This window comes from Solanum verrucosum, unplaced genomic scaffold, assembly GCF_900185275.1.
Source record: "Solanum verrucosum unplaced genomic scaffold, falcon-dt-bn FXZP01000133.1, whole genome shotgun sequence".
In the NCBI taxonomy this organism is placed as follows: Eukaryota; Viridiplantae; Streptophyta; class Magnoliopsida; order Solanales; family Solanaceae; genus Solanum; species Solanum verrucosum.
Genome location: NW_026020355.1, coordinates 466,540 through 481,719, shown reverse-complemented (window position 1 = coordinate 481,719; position 15,180 = coordinate 466,540). Strand labels below are relative to the sequence as shown.

At 31.3% G+C, this 15,180-nt stretch overlaps 2 protein-coding genes and 1 non-coding gene across 3 annotated transcripts; all 3 read left to right on the top strand.

Moving 5' to 3' along the window:
* The first annotated feature begins 3,637 nt into the window (after positions 1-3,637).
* Positions 3,638-5,197, top strand: LOC125837674 (SPX domain-containing protein 1-like). Its single transcript, XM_049516758.1, has 3 exons — positions 3,638-3,924; positions 4,015-4,141; positions 4,574-5,197. Exons 1-3 carry the CDS (start codon positions 3,664-3,666, stop codon positions 4,984-4,986), a joined length of 801 nt encoding a protein of 266 aa, XP_049372715.1. The 5' UTR covers positions 3,638-3,663; the 3' UTR covers positions 4,987-5,197.
* A 6,600-nt stretch (positions 5,198-11,797) lies between these two features.
* On the top strand, positions 11,798-11,870 carry TRNAR-CCU (transfer RNA arginine (anticodon CCU)). Its single transcript has one exon. It is a non-coding gene; the product is annotated as a tRNA-Arg (tRNA).
* Positions 11,871-12,525: 655 nt separating this feature from the next.
* Positions 12,526-13,650, top strand: LOC125837673 (probable carboxylesterase 17). The gene has a single exon (XM_049516757.1). The coding sequence runs from the start codon at positions 12,540-12,542 to the stop codon at positions 13,476-13,478; it is 939 nt and encodes a 312-aa protein (XP_049372714.1). The 5' UTR covers positions 12,526-12,539; the 3' UTR covers positions 13,479-13,650.
* The last annotated feature ends 1,530 nt before the right edge of the window (positions 13,651-15,180 follow it).

Genomic DNA, 15,180 nt, shown 5'->3' with positions numbered 1-15,180 from the left:
ATTATCCACTAGATTGGAATCATACCTAAGTCCTACCCACAATGTAAGAACAACCCTAGCTAGAATTAGGTTTTTGTCATCACAATTGGGGGAAAACTAAGGGGGCTCTATGGGGGAAGAACCCATAGATGAATTAGCTAAACTTACCTCTTTTCAAAGCCCTAAACAAAGCTTGAATCAATTGTGAATTTCGACCCTAGTTGTTGCCCTCTTCCCTTCTCTTCTTATTCACTTCTAGAGAGAGGATTTTTGGAGAGTATTTTGGGGGTTCTTAGATGAATGAGTTAATGACTTAGTTTAGAGTCTTATTAGGTATTTATAGGTGGTTATTTAACTAATTAACCGACCTCCCTAGGCCCTAACTAATTACTAACTTAACCCCTAAACACTTGACTTAAAACTAAAAGACCAAAAACTGCTTGCACCTGCGCCCACCCATCCACGAACCGTGGATGGGTCTACTGCTCGTACTGGCAGGTCGTAGATAGGTACTGGAGGCTCAACTTTGCAGGCCAACCCAAGCCTTGAACCACGATCCCAACCTATGGGGCGTGGGTCCATCTACGGCTAATAGGTGGCCAGGCGTAGGTTGCTGCCAAAAAAATAGCTTTTTGGGCTGTCTTGAGGTCCTCCTCAAGGACCCATTGGGTGGTCCTTGGGGGTCGTACCTTGACACCCTAACCCCTAAACCTCTATTCTAAGTACGGGGGACCCTTTTTATGAGTTTTAACCCTCATACAACACTCCGAAATTCTTACGTAAAGCTCTAGAACTCACTAGTTCAACTTACTAGTTTCCGAGGTGTTACATGACAAGAGTAAGACGAAGTGGTGAGAAGAGGAAACGAGCAGCGAGGTAATACCTGTGAAAATTCTAGGCTACGCGTGGCTAGTGAAGTTATTCAAATTGAAAAGACCATAACACCCTTTTTTTTATGGCATAGGCACGTTGAGGAGCCAAATTTGGGCTACATGTGGCAGGAGAAGCTCTTCAAAATGTTTTTGATGACACATACATGTTGAAGAGGTGTGAGCTTATTGCCCTTTATCATATAGGAGAAAAAAAAATAAAAAAAATAAAAAATAAAAAAAAAATATATATATATATATTATAATTTAAAGCTCGTGATACAGACCCAATATAATTTCACATATATTTTTGAGAAATAATGTAAATTCACAACTTCAAATATCGTAATTTCTAAAATTTCTACCATTAAAAAAATTACAAAAATTCCCTTTCGGATACATCTCTATTCCCTCTCGGATACACACATCCCCTCTTGAATACATCCATCCTCTCTCGGATACGTACCTATTCCCTCTTGGATATATCCTTCCCATGAAGTAATGTTTCATTTGCGATGTATCGCACAACCAAGAAAAGTATTCGATAGCAATGAAAAATTTGAGATTTTTGTAATTGAGAAAACTTCTAGGATAAGATGTAATTAGCCCCCCAAATGTATGAAATTTATGTATTTATACTATTATTTTTTTTAGTAAACAACTTCAATATATAACTTGATAATTTGTTTCAAATGTTCATACGACATAAACGTGTCGTTTACAACCCAAATTGAGAAAGTTGAATTCCAAGAAGTTCTATGTAGCAAAGAAAATAGAGAATTGCATTAGATTATGAGTTAAAATATTTTGTATTTGAGAAATATATAAAATGTTGATATCTTTCAAAAAGTTTATCATCTTCGTATATTTTCGCAAGTGATATCTGTTTTCCACAATGTTGTTATCTTCTTTTAGTAATATTTGCACCACAGACCTTGCATCTAATAAAATACAAATCATTGATCAACCAATTCGTAAAGATCGATTCAAAGCTTTTCAAATCTCTATTGCTTCAGCCTAAGTATAATTTGTTTGTAGTTTGCTTTGTCAATGAATTTTGTGATACATTTTATTGTTGTCTTCGTTAAATAGAAATACTTCTATTTATTTTGATTTTAATATTGAAAGTATTTATTTAAAAATTGATTTCTAACTCCACAACAATAAAAACAATCACGAAAGCAACTTTATTTCTATATAAAATAATAATTATTTTAATGTTAAATTCTAAATTACATTAATAAAAGTTTTTGATACTACACTCGAAATATCATGCCGTAAAAGAAAACTCGAAATCTTAAACACCCCCTTCCCCCAAATAACCAATTTACTTGTTTTTCTTTTTAAGGTTGTTTTTCCCTAATTTATTTATTTTTTAAGTCTTTTCTTCCTCTATATTTCTCAACAAAGTCATTTTCTATTGACATTTTCTTTTGTTGTTCTTTTTTATTTTTTTAACTCCTCGTTTTTCTTTAGTTTGTATTTTGATATTTCTTAGAATTTGAATTTTATACTTTTTTTTTTCAAATTTTCTCTGTTAAATTGTTTATCATATTTGATAGTAAGAAAATATCTTATATAAAAATGAAAAAATAATATTTTTTTAATCTTTCGTGAAATACATTGTCTAATTATTAATTTCTTGATAGTCAAACATTGATACATCATTTTGAAGACTAATTTAATAACCATGATACGAATTTTTGTAGTGGTCATATTATGTAGTAAACATAATATTAAAAATATGTTTACGTAATAATCCTTAAAGGTATTTTTTGGAACAAAATATTAACTATTCAAACACAGTTTATTTAAATTAGTTCAAAATTTTCTTTCTAAAACAAGTTTAGCATGTATTATTGTTTGTAAGAAGTTAACCAATAGAAACTCCTCATTTTAACACAAACACAAAAATATCTTTATGGGTCCATAACAAAAATAAAGACATGTATGGATTCTTCTAGATTTTCATTTTGACCTTTAATTATACAATTATTATTTTGCCCTTAAATGATGTTAAAATTACTAAAATATCAATTGGTAGTCCTTCTCATGCCTCTTATATACTCCATTTGTTCCTAATTACTTGTCCACTTTTGAATTGACATACCTATTAAGAAAAATATGATTGATAGTTAGTTTACCAATTTACCCCTATTAATTATGAAGTGGGTGAATTAAAAATTTAAGATTTTCACGAAGTTCTACCTTTTTCTAAGTAATTAATTGAGGGTATAATAGTTTAAAAAAAATTGTCCTTTATTGATTCGTCAATATGGACAAGTAATTAGGAACAACTAAAAAAAAGTGGACAAGTAATTAGGAACAGAGGGAGTATAATAAATAACCCATTTTAGATTAAGAATCTAAAATTATTTAATTCAATACCACTAAAAATCTACCATAATAACAATATTTAAGACAAAAAAATTAAAATTATTTAATCTGCTTATATAAAAATAAATAAGTGTGAATAAATATTGGAAAATAGGAGATTATTTCTTACCAGTAATAGAATATAGAAGTGGATTTTAATTACAAATAAAGTACTTAATAAATAATTGGTAGGAAAGAGAGGTTGAATTTAAACGGTGAAAACAAAGAGCATCTAATAAGCACCGAAAGTGAGGATATCCTATTTGGATATTCCTTTTAAATATGCCAAATTCCCCTAAACCACTGGAATTCATGCTTCGAATATTCTTCCCTCTTTCTTTTTATATACTTTTATTTTCTCTGTTTTCCTTCTCCATTTTTTGCAATCTTATAGAGTAGATAGAAAGAAAGAAAAAACTGTGTATTGTATTGAGTGGAGATGAAGTTCTGGAAAATATTGAAGAGTCACATAGAGGAAACATTGCCTGAATGGCAAGACAAATTCTTGTGTTACAAAGATCTGAAGAAAGAATTGAAATTAATTTATCCTCAGGATGCTAGGCCTATGAAAAGGCAGAGGTTGAATAATGATGAGGTTACCAAGGAGGTGAATGATTTTGTGAAGCTGTTAGAAGAGGAGATTGATAAGTTTAACAGTTTCTTTGTTGAGAAAGAAGAGGACTACATCATTCACCTTAAGGTCCGTATCCCTTACTGTTTTGTTTTGTTAAACTCAATCACATGAATGATTCTTTTGGTTTAACTATTATAGTCTTTCTAATCTTGTCAGGTATTGAAAGAAAGGGTAGCTGAGATGAGAAAGTCAAATGTAGAGGTGAATGGATTAGGTAGGGACATTGTCGATCTTCATGGAGAAATGGTTTTATTGGAGAATTACAGTGCTCTTAACTATACAGGTATCCCTCCTCTTCAATTGAGTTCTATCAGCAACCTTAACTTAATTCATAGCCAGATTAATCAACTGAATATGATACCAACTGAAACATGTGGGGCAGTGGATGCATTGTTCCTCCCTTAAGTAGATGTATAGGGTTAGATCTGAGGGTATAGAAAATTCATTCTTAATAGGAATGGGGTGCGAATCCAAATTGGTCCATGGATGGGAACCCCCCCAAAACGAAGAGGATACTAATGGATTTTCAATGCTAAATTTTACAACATAATTGCATACAGACATCTGATCAGTCACCTCTTTGTGGCATATGTACAAGTATGGATGTCTTTTCCTCTTCACGTTTGTCCTGTCCTCCACTACCTACTGATATCATTCGTATAGCTTTTCCCATATGGCTGTAATGAATTTATATTTTTGCTTTTGCTCTTCACAGGAGTTGTGAAGATTTTAAAGAAATATGACAAACTCAGTGGAGAGCTTCTTCGATTGCCTTTTATCCAAAAGGTGCTCGCAGAGCCATTCTTCGAAACTGAGGTTCTAAATAAACTAGTGAAGGAGTGTGATACACTTCTTAGCCTTTTATACCAAACTGAGCCACTCAAAGTAGCAGGAGCAGGGGGAGGAGGTAGTGGCGGAGAAAGGCCAGTCAAAGTTCCTCAAGAGCTTGCAGAGATAAAGAATATGGAGAACATGTACTTGAGACTTACCTATTCAGCACTCAGAGTCTTGCAGGAGATGCGTAGCAGAAGTTCAACTGTCAGCATGTTCTCTTTGCCACCAATGAAGACCAACGCGCTCGATAATGTATGGAAAAATGCTCCAGTGGTCATACAAGAAGCAAAGTAGGGGTTACTCATGTCTCTTGATATACTGTTTTTTTTTTTCCTTTTTGCCAAGAAGAAGCAGCGAGTGCAGTGCAGTTGCTGCGACTACATTACCTTACAGCTCATATATAGCTTTAGATTTCGGATGCATCATGTAACTGATAAATATATATATACACGTTCCAATTTGTAGTCCATTGTTTTTGGCTCAAGGAATTTTTAAGTTGAGCTAATGCTGCTATAGTCTTAAAGGTTGTGGACTGTATGTATGTATGTACATTAGTCTTGGAGGCAGACTTTGATGTTTGGGTACAGATTATGAGGTTCACCAGCTCATATAAACTTCTTGGCAAGTGTTTTGTACACACTAATATGTTAAATATAGGCACCTAAGGTGTCGGTCAAATGAAGTGAGTGAGAGCCATGAGGTTATAGGTTTAAATTTCAGCGAAAACAAAAAACATCAGGTGGTTCTTTTTATTTGTCTTAGTCTTGGTGGATAGAGTGCGCGAAAATTGTCTAAACACTACGATTATAAAAAAATGCCAAATATATGCAAAATCATAACTTGTTCACATTCGAATTAACAATTTTAAGCGTATAAACACTTTTTAGTTTCATCAGTATTTTATCCCTGATAATTTTTGCAATTTGGAAAATAATCTTTCCTCAATAAAATCTCTAACTCCCTCTTAATACTATTTTGGTCTTCGTCCTACATGCTATGTTGCCTGGGCTCTTTAAAAAGGTCAATGGGTGCGTGTCGAATTCTTAAAAAGCAGTGTACATCAGAGAATCCTACATATGAGCCCTCGAAAGTGAAGCGTGTACGCAACTTAGCGTACGTGTAAATATTTTTTTTATTTAGAACTTTTTGTAGTGAGTTTAAAGACATTTTAGTCGTCCTTATTTGCCGAAAAACACGATTTGTTATTTGTTGCTTAAAATGTATCAGTTGTTTTATATCCGCATCTAGTCATGTTTATGGTATGTAAAGGCTTAAATATGTCATAGAACTTTTAGAAAAGGCTTATTTATATCATCGATTAAAAGTTTGGATCATCTATGTCATTACCGTTTAAGAAAAGGCTCATCCATGCCATTATTTTTTAATTCCGATTTTGAAAAAATCATTTTTTACACCCCAAACAACTTTTTAACACTTTTCAATTGTGGTTTTTGGATCAAATGTACTCTCTTTTTTTTGTTTGTTTCTTCTTCCTTATGAATACCAAGAACATATAAAGAACATCAATAGAAATATTAGACCGTTCAATGAATTCTCCGAAAATTGAAAAAGATTAATTGAAATTTGGATTAAAAAAATTAAATAATACCTGCTAATCATCTTGAAATTTAATGGGTTTGTCAAATTGTTCAAAATGTAATAAATATTTAGATATAATTTTAAAATTGAAGAGAGTTAAACAAATAGTAGTAAAAAGGGGAGGTGGAGTTGTGGTAAAAAGTGACACTGAAAGTGAGAAGAATCAATAGAGATGGCAATGAATTTTTGAAGAAGAAGGAAGAAAGGAAAAGAAAAAATAATAAGGAAAAAAAGTTAAAATAATAAGAAAAACAAGAAAATATATTTTATAGCAAAATACTTGTAAAAATAAAATTATATTCGTTATTTTAGTCTGTTCACGCTCTTTAAGAGTGTGGATACACTCTCTATGCCAGGTGGACAAAACTAATGAAATAATATCAGTTCAGGGGGATAATAGGACGCTTGCATAGTTAAGGTGTCTTTTTAAAAATTTGAAACAACTTCAAGTGTCACTTTATCTCTTTTCTCTTCGTATATAGATTAATTATATGTATTTGTATACATATATGTATTATTATTGAGTGGATGAATTGTACATGTATATGTATATAAATCATTATTTGTATAACACCGCATGTGTGGAGCATTCTTGGGGTGCTTCTTTGAGTAGAAATCTAATACCCTAAAAAAGTATGTCCAAAAATAAGTTTATTTTTTTTCGTTAACATAGTTAATTCCGACATTTATACAAGTGAACATATTATATACAATTATTTGTATATGTATATAAATCATTAAAATAGATAAATAATCAGTTATGTATAAATGTTGAAAATAATACTATAAGGTATTGTGGGTGATAATATACATGAAAATAAAATATACAAACAAAACAATATAGAACCAATCAACAGTAATGAAATTTTGTATATACACAAATACGTATAGATAAGTACAATATAAGAACGAAATATACAAATACAAAATATATACTAATAAGGTTTATACAAATATCTGGAATTCTTCAAATTCATTTTGTTCAATAAACCAAAAACGACATCATCATATGTTTTGGATTCATTGCTATTAGAAGCAATTTTCTTTAATTGGATCTAAACTCTTGATCTGACAATTTGTTGCATAACAATTGGGTCATATCTATGATTGGATCTAAACTCTTGAATCGACCTCTTCCCTTCAATTGATCTAGATTTTGCAATTGACCTTGCATTACCCCAAAATCTTGTGTTAAATCCAAAGAAAAAATGGTGGATCGTCAAAAAAATTGCCATGCAATGATATACCTATAGTAATTCTCTTTGATGGAGTTTTGATCATCCATTTAAAAAAAAAATGAAGATTCAAGATGTAAATTTATAAAAGATTAGGCAAACACAAATCGTATACATATAGTGATTTAATATCATTGACTAGTGAATAATTTCTGAACACAGAAATCTTAATATATATATATATATATATACACACACTAATTTAGTATCATTTAAGTGAAATTATCATTAATTTTGGGCTGCAGTATTTTCTCCATTTTGGGGGCAGATTTGGGCTTTAATTTGGGCCTTCAAATAGATATAAGATGAGGAAAATGTGGGCTTGAGCTCTTCTTCCATCGGAAAAATCACCCCATATACACATTTAAGAGTCAATATTACAGGTTTTAAATCTACTTTTAAAAAATTCTTGCTTATAACAGTTTAATTACGGGTTATAACATATCACTAATTATTTATAAATTAATTAAATTTTACTTTATTAAATATGTAATTTTTTATAATTTTATATTATTATTAAATTATTTAAATAAAAAATACCCCATAATTATATCTTACACAATTATAGGGATTTACATTGATTACTGTTCCTTTTTTACAGTTACAAGTCACACCCCCACACCCCACCTAAATCCCTCACCCCACGTCAATTTCACGTTAAAAAAAAACAGAAATTCATCTTTCATCTCTTTCATCCATACTCCATTGAAGCCGGTTTTTCAACATCTAAAAACTGATTAGGAGAAATATATTCTCCATACAATCAAAACAAAAGGGTAGATCTCTAAGTTGTAATTTTCAATAATTTTAGTATTTTGGAGAAATCCCGTTTGATAATTGTATTGCAAGAAAATTTATTTTACCATTTCCATGGAGGTGAATCAGAGGTGTTTTGAGGTTGATCCTTTCTGGGTTTTGCTGATTTGAGTTCTTACTACGTGGGGAATAGTCAAAAATCGAATCTTTATTGATTTTGCTAATGTTTTTGGGAGATTTATGGCCATGTGTAGTGTAGATTGGAGTTTATTATAGAAGGTAAAGATGTTCTTGAAACCTTATGTTGTTTGGACTCTTGGAAAGTACTGCTGAGTGTGTGTTGTGTCCTCTAAAAGTTAATTGGGTTTTTTACTACATGGGATATGGTTAAATCAATTTAGTAGATTTTTTTTGTTAAAATTATTATATTATGCATATTATTGGTATGAAAGCTGACTTAATATATGATTTATGAATATGGTATGAATTTTGTCTAATGTTGGCACGAATTGGTATAGAAATTGTATGATGTATTACTTATATTTGGTGTGAAACTTGTTTAAATCTGATATGAAGTTGATACACAATTTAGAGGAAATCTATTTTTTTTCAAATTATTCTCATTATGTCTACTAATCTGACATGAAACATGAATAATATTGGTATGAAAGCTGACTTAATTAATATACGATTTATGAATATGGTATGAAATGTGTTTTAACATTGATATGAAATTGATTTATTGTTGGTATGAAAGTTGACTTAAGTTGTGTATTATTTTTATCAAAAAATGGTATGATATCAGTGGTCCAATTATGTGAATTGATTGTAGTTTGTTAAATCACCCTCTTTTTTTTTTGTGTAAATTATGACTAATGTTGGTATGAAATTGGTATTTTCTTATAATACTTTTTTTTTTTATAATAAGAAGGTTTCTTTTACAATTTCTCCAACTAGGTTGATGGTAATGCGGAAAAACAAAGAACGATGATGGCGCGATCAGTGAGAATGAAGTAACTGGAACTGTTGCTAGCAAATTTGATGAATCCTGCATAGCAAAAGAACATGCTCTAGATACTAGCAATTATCCTACACCAAGACTACGAAGATCAAATTTGAGATAGTTGATTGCAGCTTAGACTCTTTAGTATTTCATGTCTTTTTAACTTTTGAACGATATATATTTGTTTTTTTATACAATTTTATGTATTGAATGATATAGAATATGCACTGTTTTCTTCAAGTCAGTTATCAACTACATATGAATTACAGATTGACTCTCATAATTTCAGGATACGAGTTATATACAGACTGCATATCAATTGGATACAATTTTCTGGATATCAGTTATATACAAACGACATAGCAATTGGATACATATACAGTTTAGTTTTGATATTTAATTGGAGATCAAAATGAACACCATATAATTGGTATCCAAACTGTATGTAGTTGACATCCAATTATCCATACCAACATTTACTCAACCTGAAGGATCCCATGTACCACCATGTTTCATTAATATAGATAAGTAGTCGTCCATCACAACAAAATCAAGATTTTTCAAACAAAAAAATCTTGATTTACTCGTCAGTGACAACAATTCTGGAAAAAAAAAAAGAACAGAGAATAACGTAGAAGAAAATGGATAAAATCAGGCTTTTTAATTAATTTTAACAGATTAGAGTGAATTAAGGAAACTAAATATTCCTAATTAGTTTGAATCTCCTAAATTTATGCTAATTAATAATTATCATGAATCAATTCAAATCTTATTAATACACCTATTTCCGTTTTTTCTTCAAAATCGGTTTATTTTCCTTTTTTATCTTTTTATTTTTTTTCAAAGTCGATTTTTTATCCTTTTTATTTTTTTCAAAACAGATTTTATAATTAATTAAAAAATCTTTTTTATTTAATAAAATGTTACAACCTGAATTTTTTTATTGTTACAACTTGAAAATTTTATTCTACTGCTATAACTCGAAAATATTAGTCTAATAAATATCATATATTAAATTTTCACTCTTCCATCACAGGACACTTTGTAATTGCTTATTTCAGCCCATTAAGCTTGTCTCGATTTTTTTTTGTTTGGGATCTTGTCATAGGTCTTCTTGGAACTTTCAAAGTTTCCACAAATGTGTTGAGTTTTCATGGATGCTATCACCGAGTTTTCGTACCGAATCAATTTTTTTGATATTGTGATTCAATCTTATGATATTCAATATGATATATATTTTATTGATAATTAGTATGATATTTGCTATTTATTAATAAAATTTTAAAATATCGAATACAATATCAAAGTATATAGTTACATATAAAATTTATGTATATTATAATAATGCAAATAAATATATCACCTAGTATTACTACAAAACTAAATGTTTAGAGGTTAAAATTTTGAGTTATCTTGATCGAAATATCTTTTATAAAATATAAATGATTATCAAATGAAGTTTTTTGTACATTCTTTTGAATATATATTTTTACAGAAGTTGAAATCATAATTCCCTATTATGTGAGTATATGTAAGTTGAAAATTCTATTGTTATCTATTTTTCATACCAATAATATCAGAATTGGACTTGAAAATATTGAATCATATCAAATTAATTGGATATGGTAATGATATAATACTTTTAAAAATCGAAAATCAAAATTACAACCAAAATTTCAAATATTATGCCATGCCACCCCTATTCATATTTATTCAAATATACATACATAATTATTTATGCACACTTATATTTTTCTACACATGAAAGAAAATGGACTTTGTATCCCCATTTAGTTTTTTTTTTTTAATTATTATTATAGTAAATCACGTATCAATGTTGTATATAAAGTATATAATAGAATATAAGAGGTATTTATTTATACACAGTTTTATACTGTTACACAATAATATATAAACTTGTATAAAATGAGTTTCGTTTTCTACCAACTTCAGTCACATAAATCTTCATCAAATAACTTCAAATTTTAATTTTTAACTCTAACATTAAAATTACATCCCAACAAACCTCAATCATCAATTTGTTAAATATTTCAACAAATAGTTTTCAAGCATTTAAAAAACCCAACAATAAATTTTTAGTTTTCACTTTAATTCATCCAAAAATTTAAATCTAGGGTGATAAAAATGAATGCCGCTCTTAATCAATTAAGCATCAAAAAATTAAAAATTATGATCACAGTTTAACAATTCTAGTTGCATATATAATATGTCAAAATTACCACTTGTCAATTGTAAAAAAGGCAATGAGGGGACCTTCCTAGTCCATAAACTATTTAAATTTCTAGCTGTCAATTTCAGAATGACATTTCTATCCCCCCCCCCCCCCCCTAAAATATAAATTCTAAAACATTTTCCCTGCATTGCTGAATTCAATCCTCTAAAGCTTATAAACACGATGGATTTCTCATCATAAATTATGGCATTTATGCACACAACAAACCAATAAGGGAAAGGTTGTTATATATTAGCAACTAAGAATGTATAAACAAAAGCGCCTGTAGCTCAGTGGATAGAGCGTCTGTTTCCTAAGCAGAAAGTCGTAGGTTCGACCCCTACCTGGCGCGTTTATTTTAGATTTTTAGTTTTCCTATATAGCGGTTCAATAAGATATTTTTTTAATTAGTTTTTGGTCCATAACAATTCGATTTTTGATTTAACCAATAAGAAAATGCTCATAAAATGAATATATGATTTCTCCAATAATGTGGCGCGACAAGACATAATGTAACTTTACATGATGCTCATAAAATATAAACTTAAGTTAACATGAAAACAACTATATAAATCCAACACAAATAAAAGAACTAGAATGTGAATGGAAGACTAAAGGGCAAAGATAGTAACCATATATTAATATTTAATATTTATATAGGGGTAAATGAGCAAAATTACAACAGCCTTAATGGATTATTGATTTACCAAATAATTCAATATTAAAAACCAAAATCGAAAACTCATAATGTGATAATTTTTATTTATAAAACCAATAAAAACTCGTTTACCCAATAAGAATAAATCAATAACATTTTTTTCGATTCGATTTACTATTCGGTTCGATTTTTGCTCACCCCAAATTTTAGGAATCATCTGTTTTTCTTTTGCATGATTCATTGCCCTTTGTGTGATCAACCCACCATCCATATCCATGTTCTTCTCATGCTCCACTATCAAGCATGGCAGCTTTAAATTTCATGCCATGCCATACTAGCTAGGAAGTGTACATTTCCAAGAAAATGTCCATAGTTGCAGAGGCACCAGGTTACATCCAAGTTTTTTCTGATGGCTCAGTGAAGCGATTCGAGCCAGAAATAGCTACTGCATCAATTGAACCTTCCAATGGCTACATGTCTAAGGATGTCGTCATTGATTCTTCGAAACCTATATTAGGTAGAATGTACCTTCCTGAATCAAGTGTTCACCAGCACTTTCCTGTTCTTGTCTACTTCCATGGTGGTGGATTTTGTATCGGCTCAACTACATGGCTCGGTTACCATGTTTTTCTTGGAGATTTAAGTGTGTCTTCAAAATCTATCATCCTTTCAGTAGACTATCGTCTTGCACCGGAAAATAGACTTCCTATAGCTTATGAAGATTGCTATTCTGCATTGGAATGGCTGATCAAGAACATAGAATTTGAACCATGGCTGGAAAGGGCTGATCTTTCTCAGCTTTTTCTCTCCGGGGACAGTGCTGGAGGTAACATAGTTCATCAGGTTGCTATCCAGGCGATTACAAGTGAAGTTTTTCGTGGTAGATTAAAGGGGTTGCTGCCAATTCATCCCTATTTTGGGAGTGAAAAGAGGACTGAATTAGAGATGGATAATGGATCAGCAGGGGGCGTGGAAATGAACGACATGTTTTGGAGACTGAGCTTGCCTCAAGGATCAAATCGTGATTATTTTGGATGTAATTTTGAGAATGCTCAACTATCTGTGGCTGAATGGTCTCAGTTTCCAGCAGTGATTGTTTTTGTTGCTGGTTTGGACTTGTTGAAAGAAAGGGGAGTCACGTACGCTGAATTCTTAAAGAAGAAGAAAGGTGTGAAAAGTCATGTGAAGGTGGTTGAAGCTGAGGAACAGGTTCATGTTTATCATGTATTTCATCCTGAATCAGAGGCTACTCGTTTGCTTCAGAACCAAATGAGTGATTTCATAAATAGTTTTAGGAAATGAGTCGATTGACGACAAATGAATTTAGGACAATCCTTTACTTTTGTGAGTTTCTACTTTGAGAAACTTCATACACTGGCTATAGTCCACAATAAATTGTCTACCTAAACCTATTTTTCTTCTACTTTATGCTCTTCCTTTTTTTTTAATGCAAAAAAGTACTTTTGGTGATCAACAATGAGCTGATTTTCATCTGTCTTTAAGGGATCCAATCCAACAATACCATAGTCTGTTCTCATGTCTTTTTTTCATGGAAGTTTAAGGATGTTGACAAAACCAGATTGATCCTTCAAATTAAACTGAAGCTAATTCTTGAATCAATAACATAATGTAACGTTAATGCATAAAGCCGAGGAATAGAGTTATATCAATCAGTAGGGAAAACCAGACTCGCGTGTGCTTGGGGTCCAGCTTTGTGTGTCAATAGAAAACCTCTGCATCCTAGCTAACTGAAAATCTTTACTATGTTGCTGTCCCTACAAGTGTAGAAGCTAATCATGGGTGTCACCACTTTCACTGATGAACACACTTCACCAGTTTCCCCATCAAGGCCTTCCATTGTTGACTCCCACAACTTACTTAATAAGCTTCTGCGACAAGCTATTCTTAGAGTAACATAACAGAGAAACATAGGACTGTCAAACATTATATGCAATGAGAACAACATATTCAGTGTAGTGTAATCCCACAAGTGAGATTTGGAGAGGGTAGTGTGTATGCAGACCTAATCCCTACCTTGGAAGGTATAAATGTTGTTTCCGATGGATCCTCAGCTCAAGTAAAAGCATTATAAAGCAGTTCGAAAAAAGAAAACAACGGGAGTAAAGAAACCAAGACAAAAATGCTAAAGAAAGCATGATAGAGCATACTAAAAAAGAATTATTAACTACAACAAATAATATGATAATCAAAGTGCAAAGAATAATAGATAGTAATATAAATGGAATATCAAGAAACTTCCAAAGTAATACTACAACTACTAGTATAGAAGAATAAGTGAGACAATTCTCAACTACATAACTAACTCTCTATCCTTATCAATGTCCTCCATAATCTCATATCTAAGTTCTGTCATCGGTTAGCTAAAGTAACGTCATGTCCTGTCTAATCACCTCTCCCGATACTTCTTCGGCCTACCTCTATCTTTCTTGTAACTATCCATATTCTACCTCTACCTTTCCTGTAACTATCCATAGCCTACCTCTACCTTCCTGTAACTATCCATACACGTCCGAATTGGAACATTCGTGCATCTCCTCTTCACATGCCCTAATCAACTTAGTGTTGCTTCTAACGTCTTGTGTTCCATCGGGTGCCACTCCTTGTTATGTGCAATGAGAACGATTTCCAGCCTACACTATACTCTGCACCTCATGAGCTATTTGGAATAGAATTAAACCCAAAGTTCATTTTTCTCAACAATTCCTATAAATATGAGAATTAGATCCCGCTGAGCTTAAGAGTCCAGATATAATAAGTTAACAGGACATAATGTGTGTGTCAATGAAAATAACATTATGGACATAATAAGAATATGTTTTGCCATCTGCAATGTGAACAATTTCAAGAATAAGTAATTATTCTCATCTTACCTATAAGTACCTCGTTACTCAACAAACTTTTCCATCCAAGAAATCTTTCCATCATACAGCTAACTGCAGGTCTTTGAGCTTCCGACTAAATTTTTGTCCCGAAGATTAGAAGG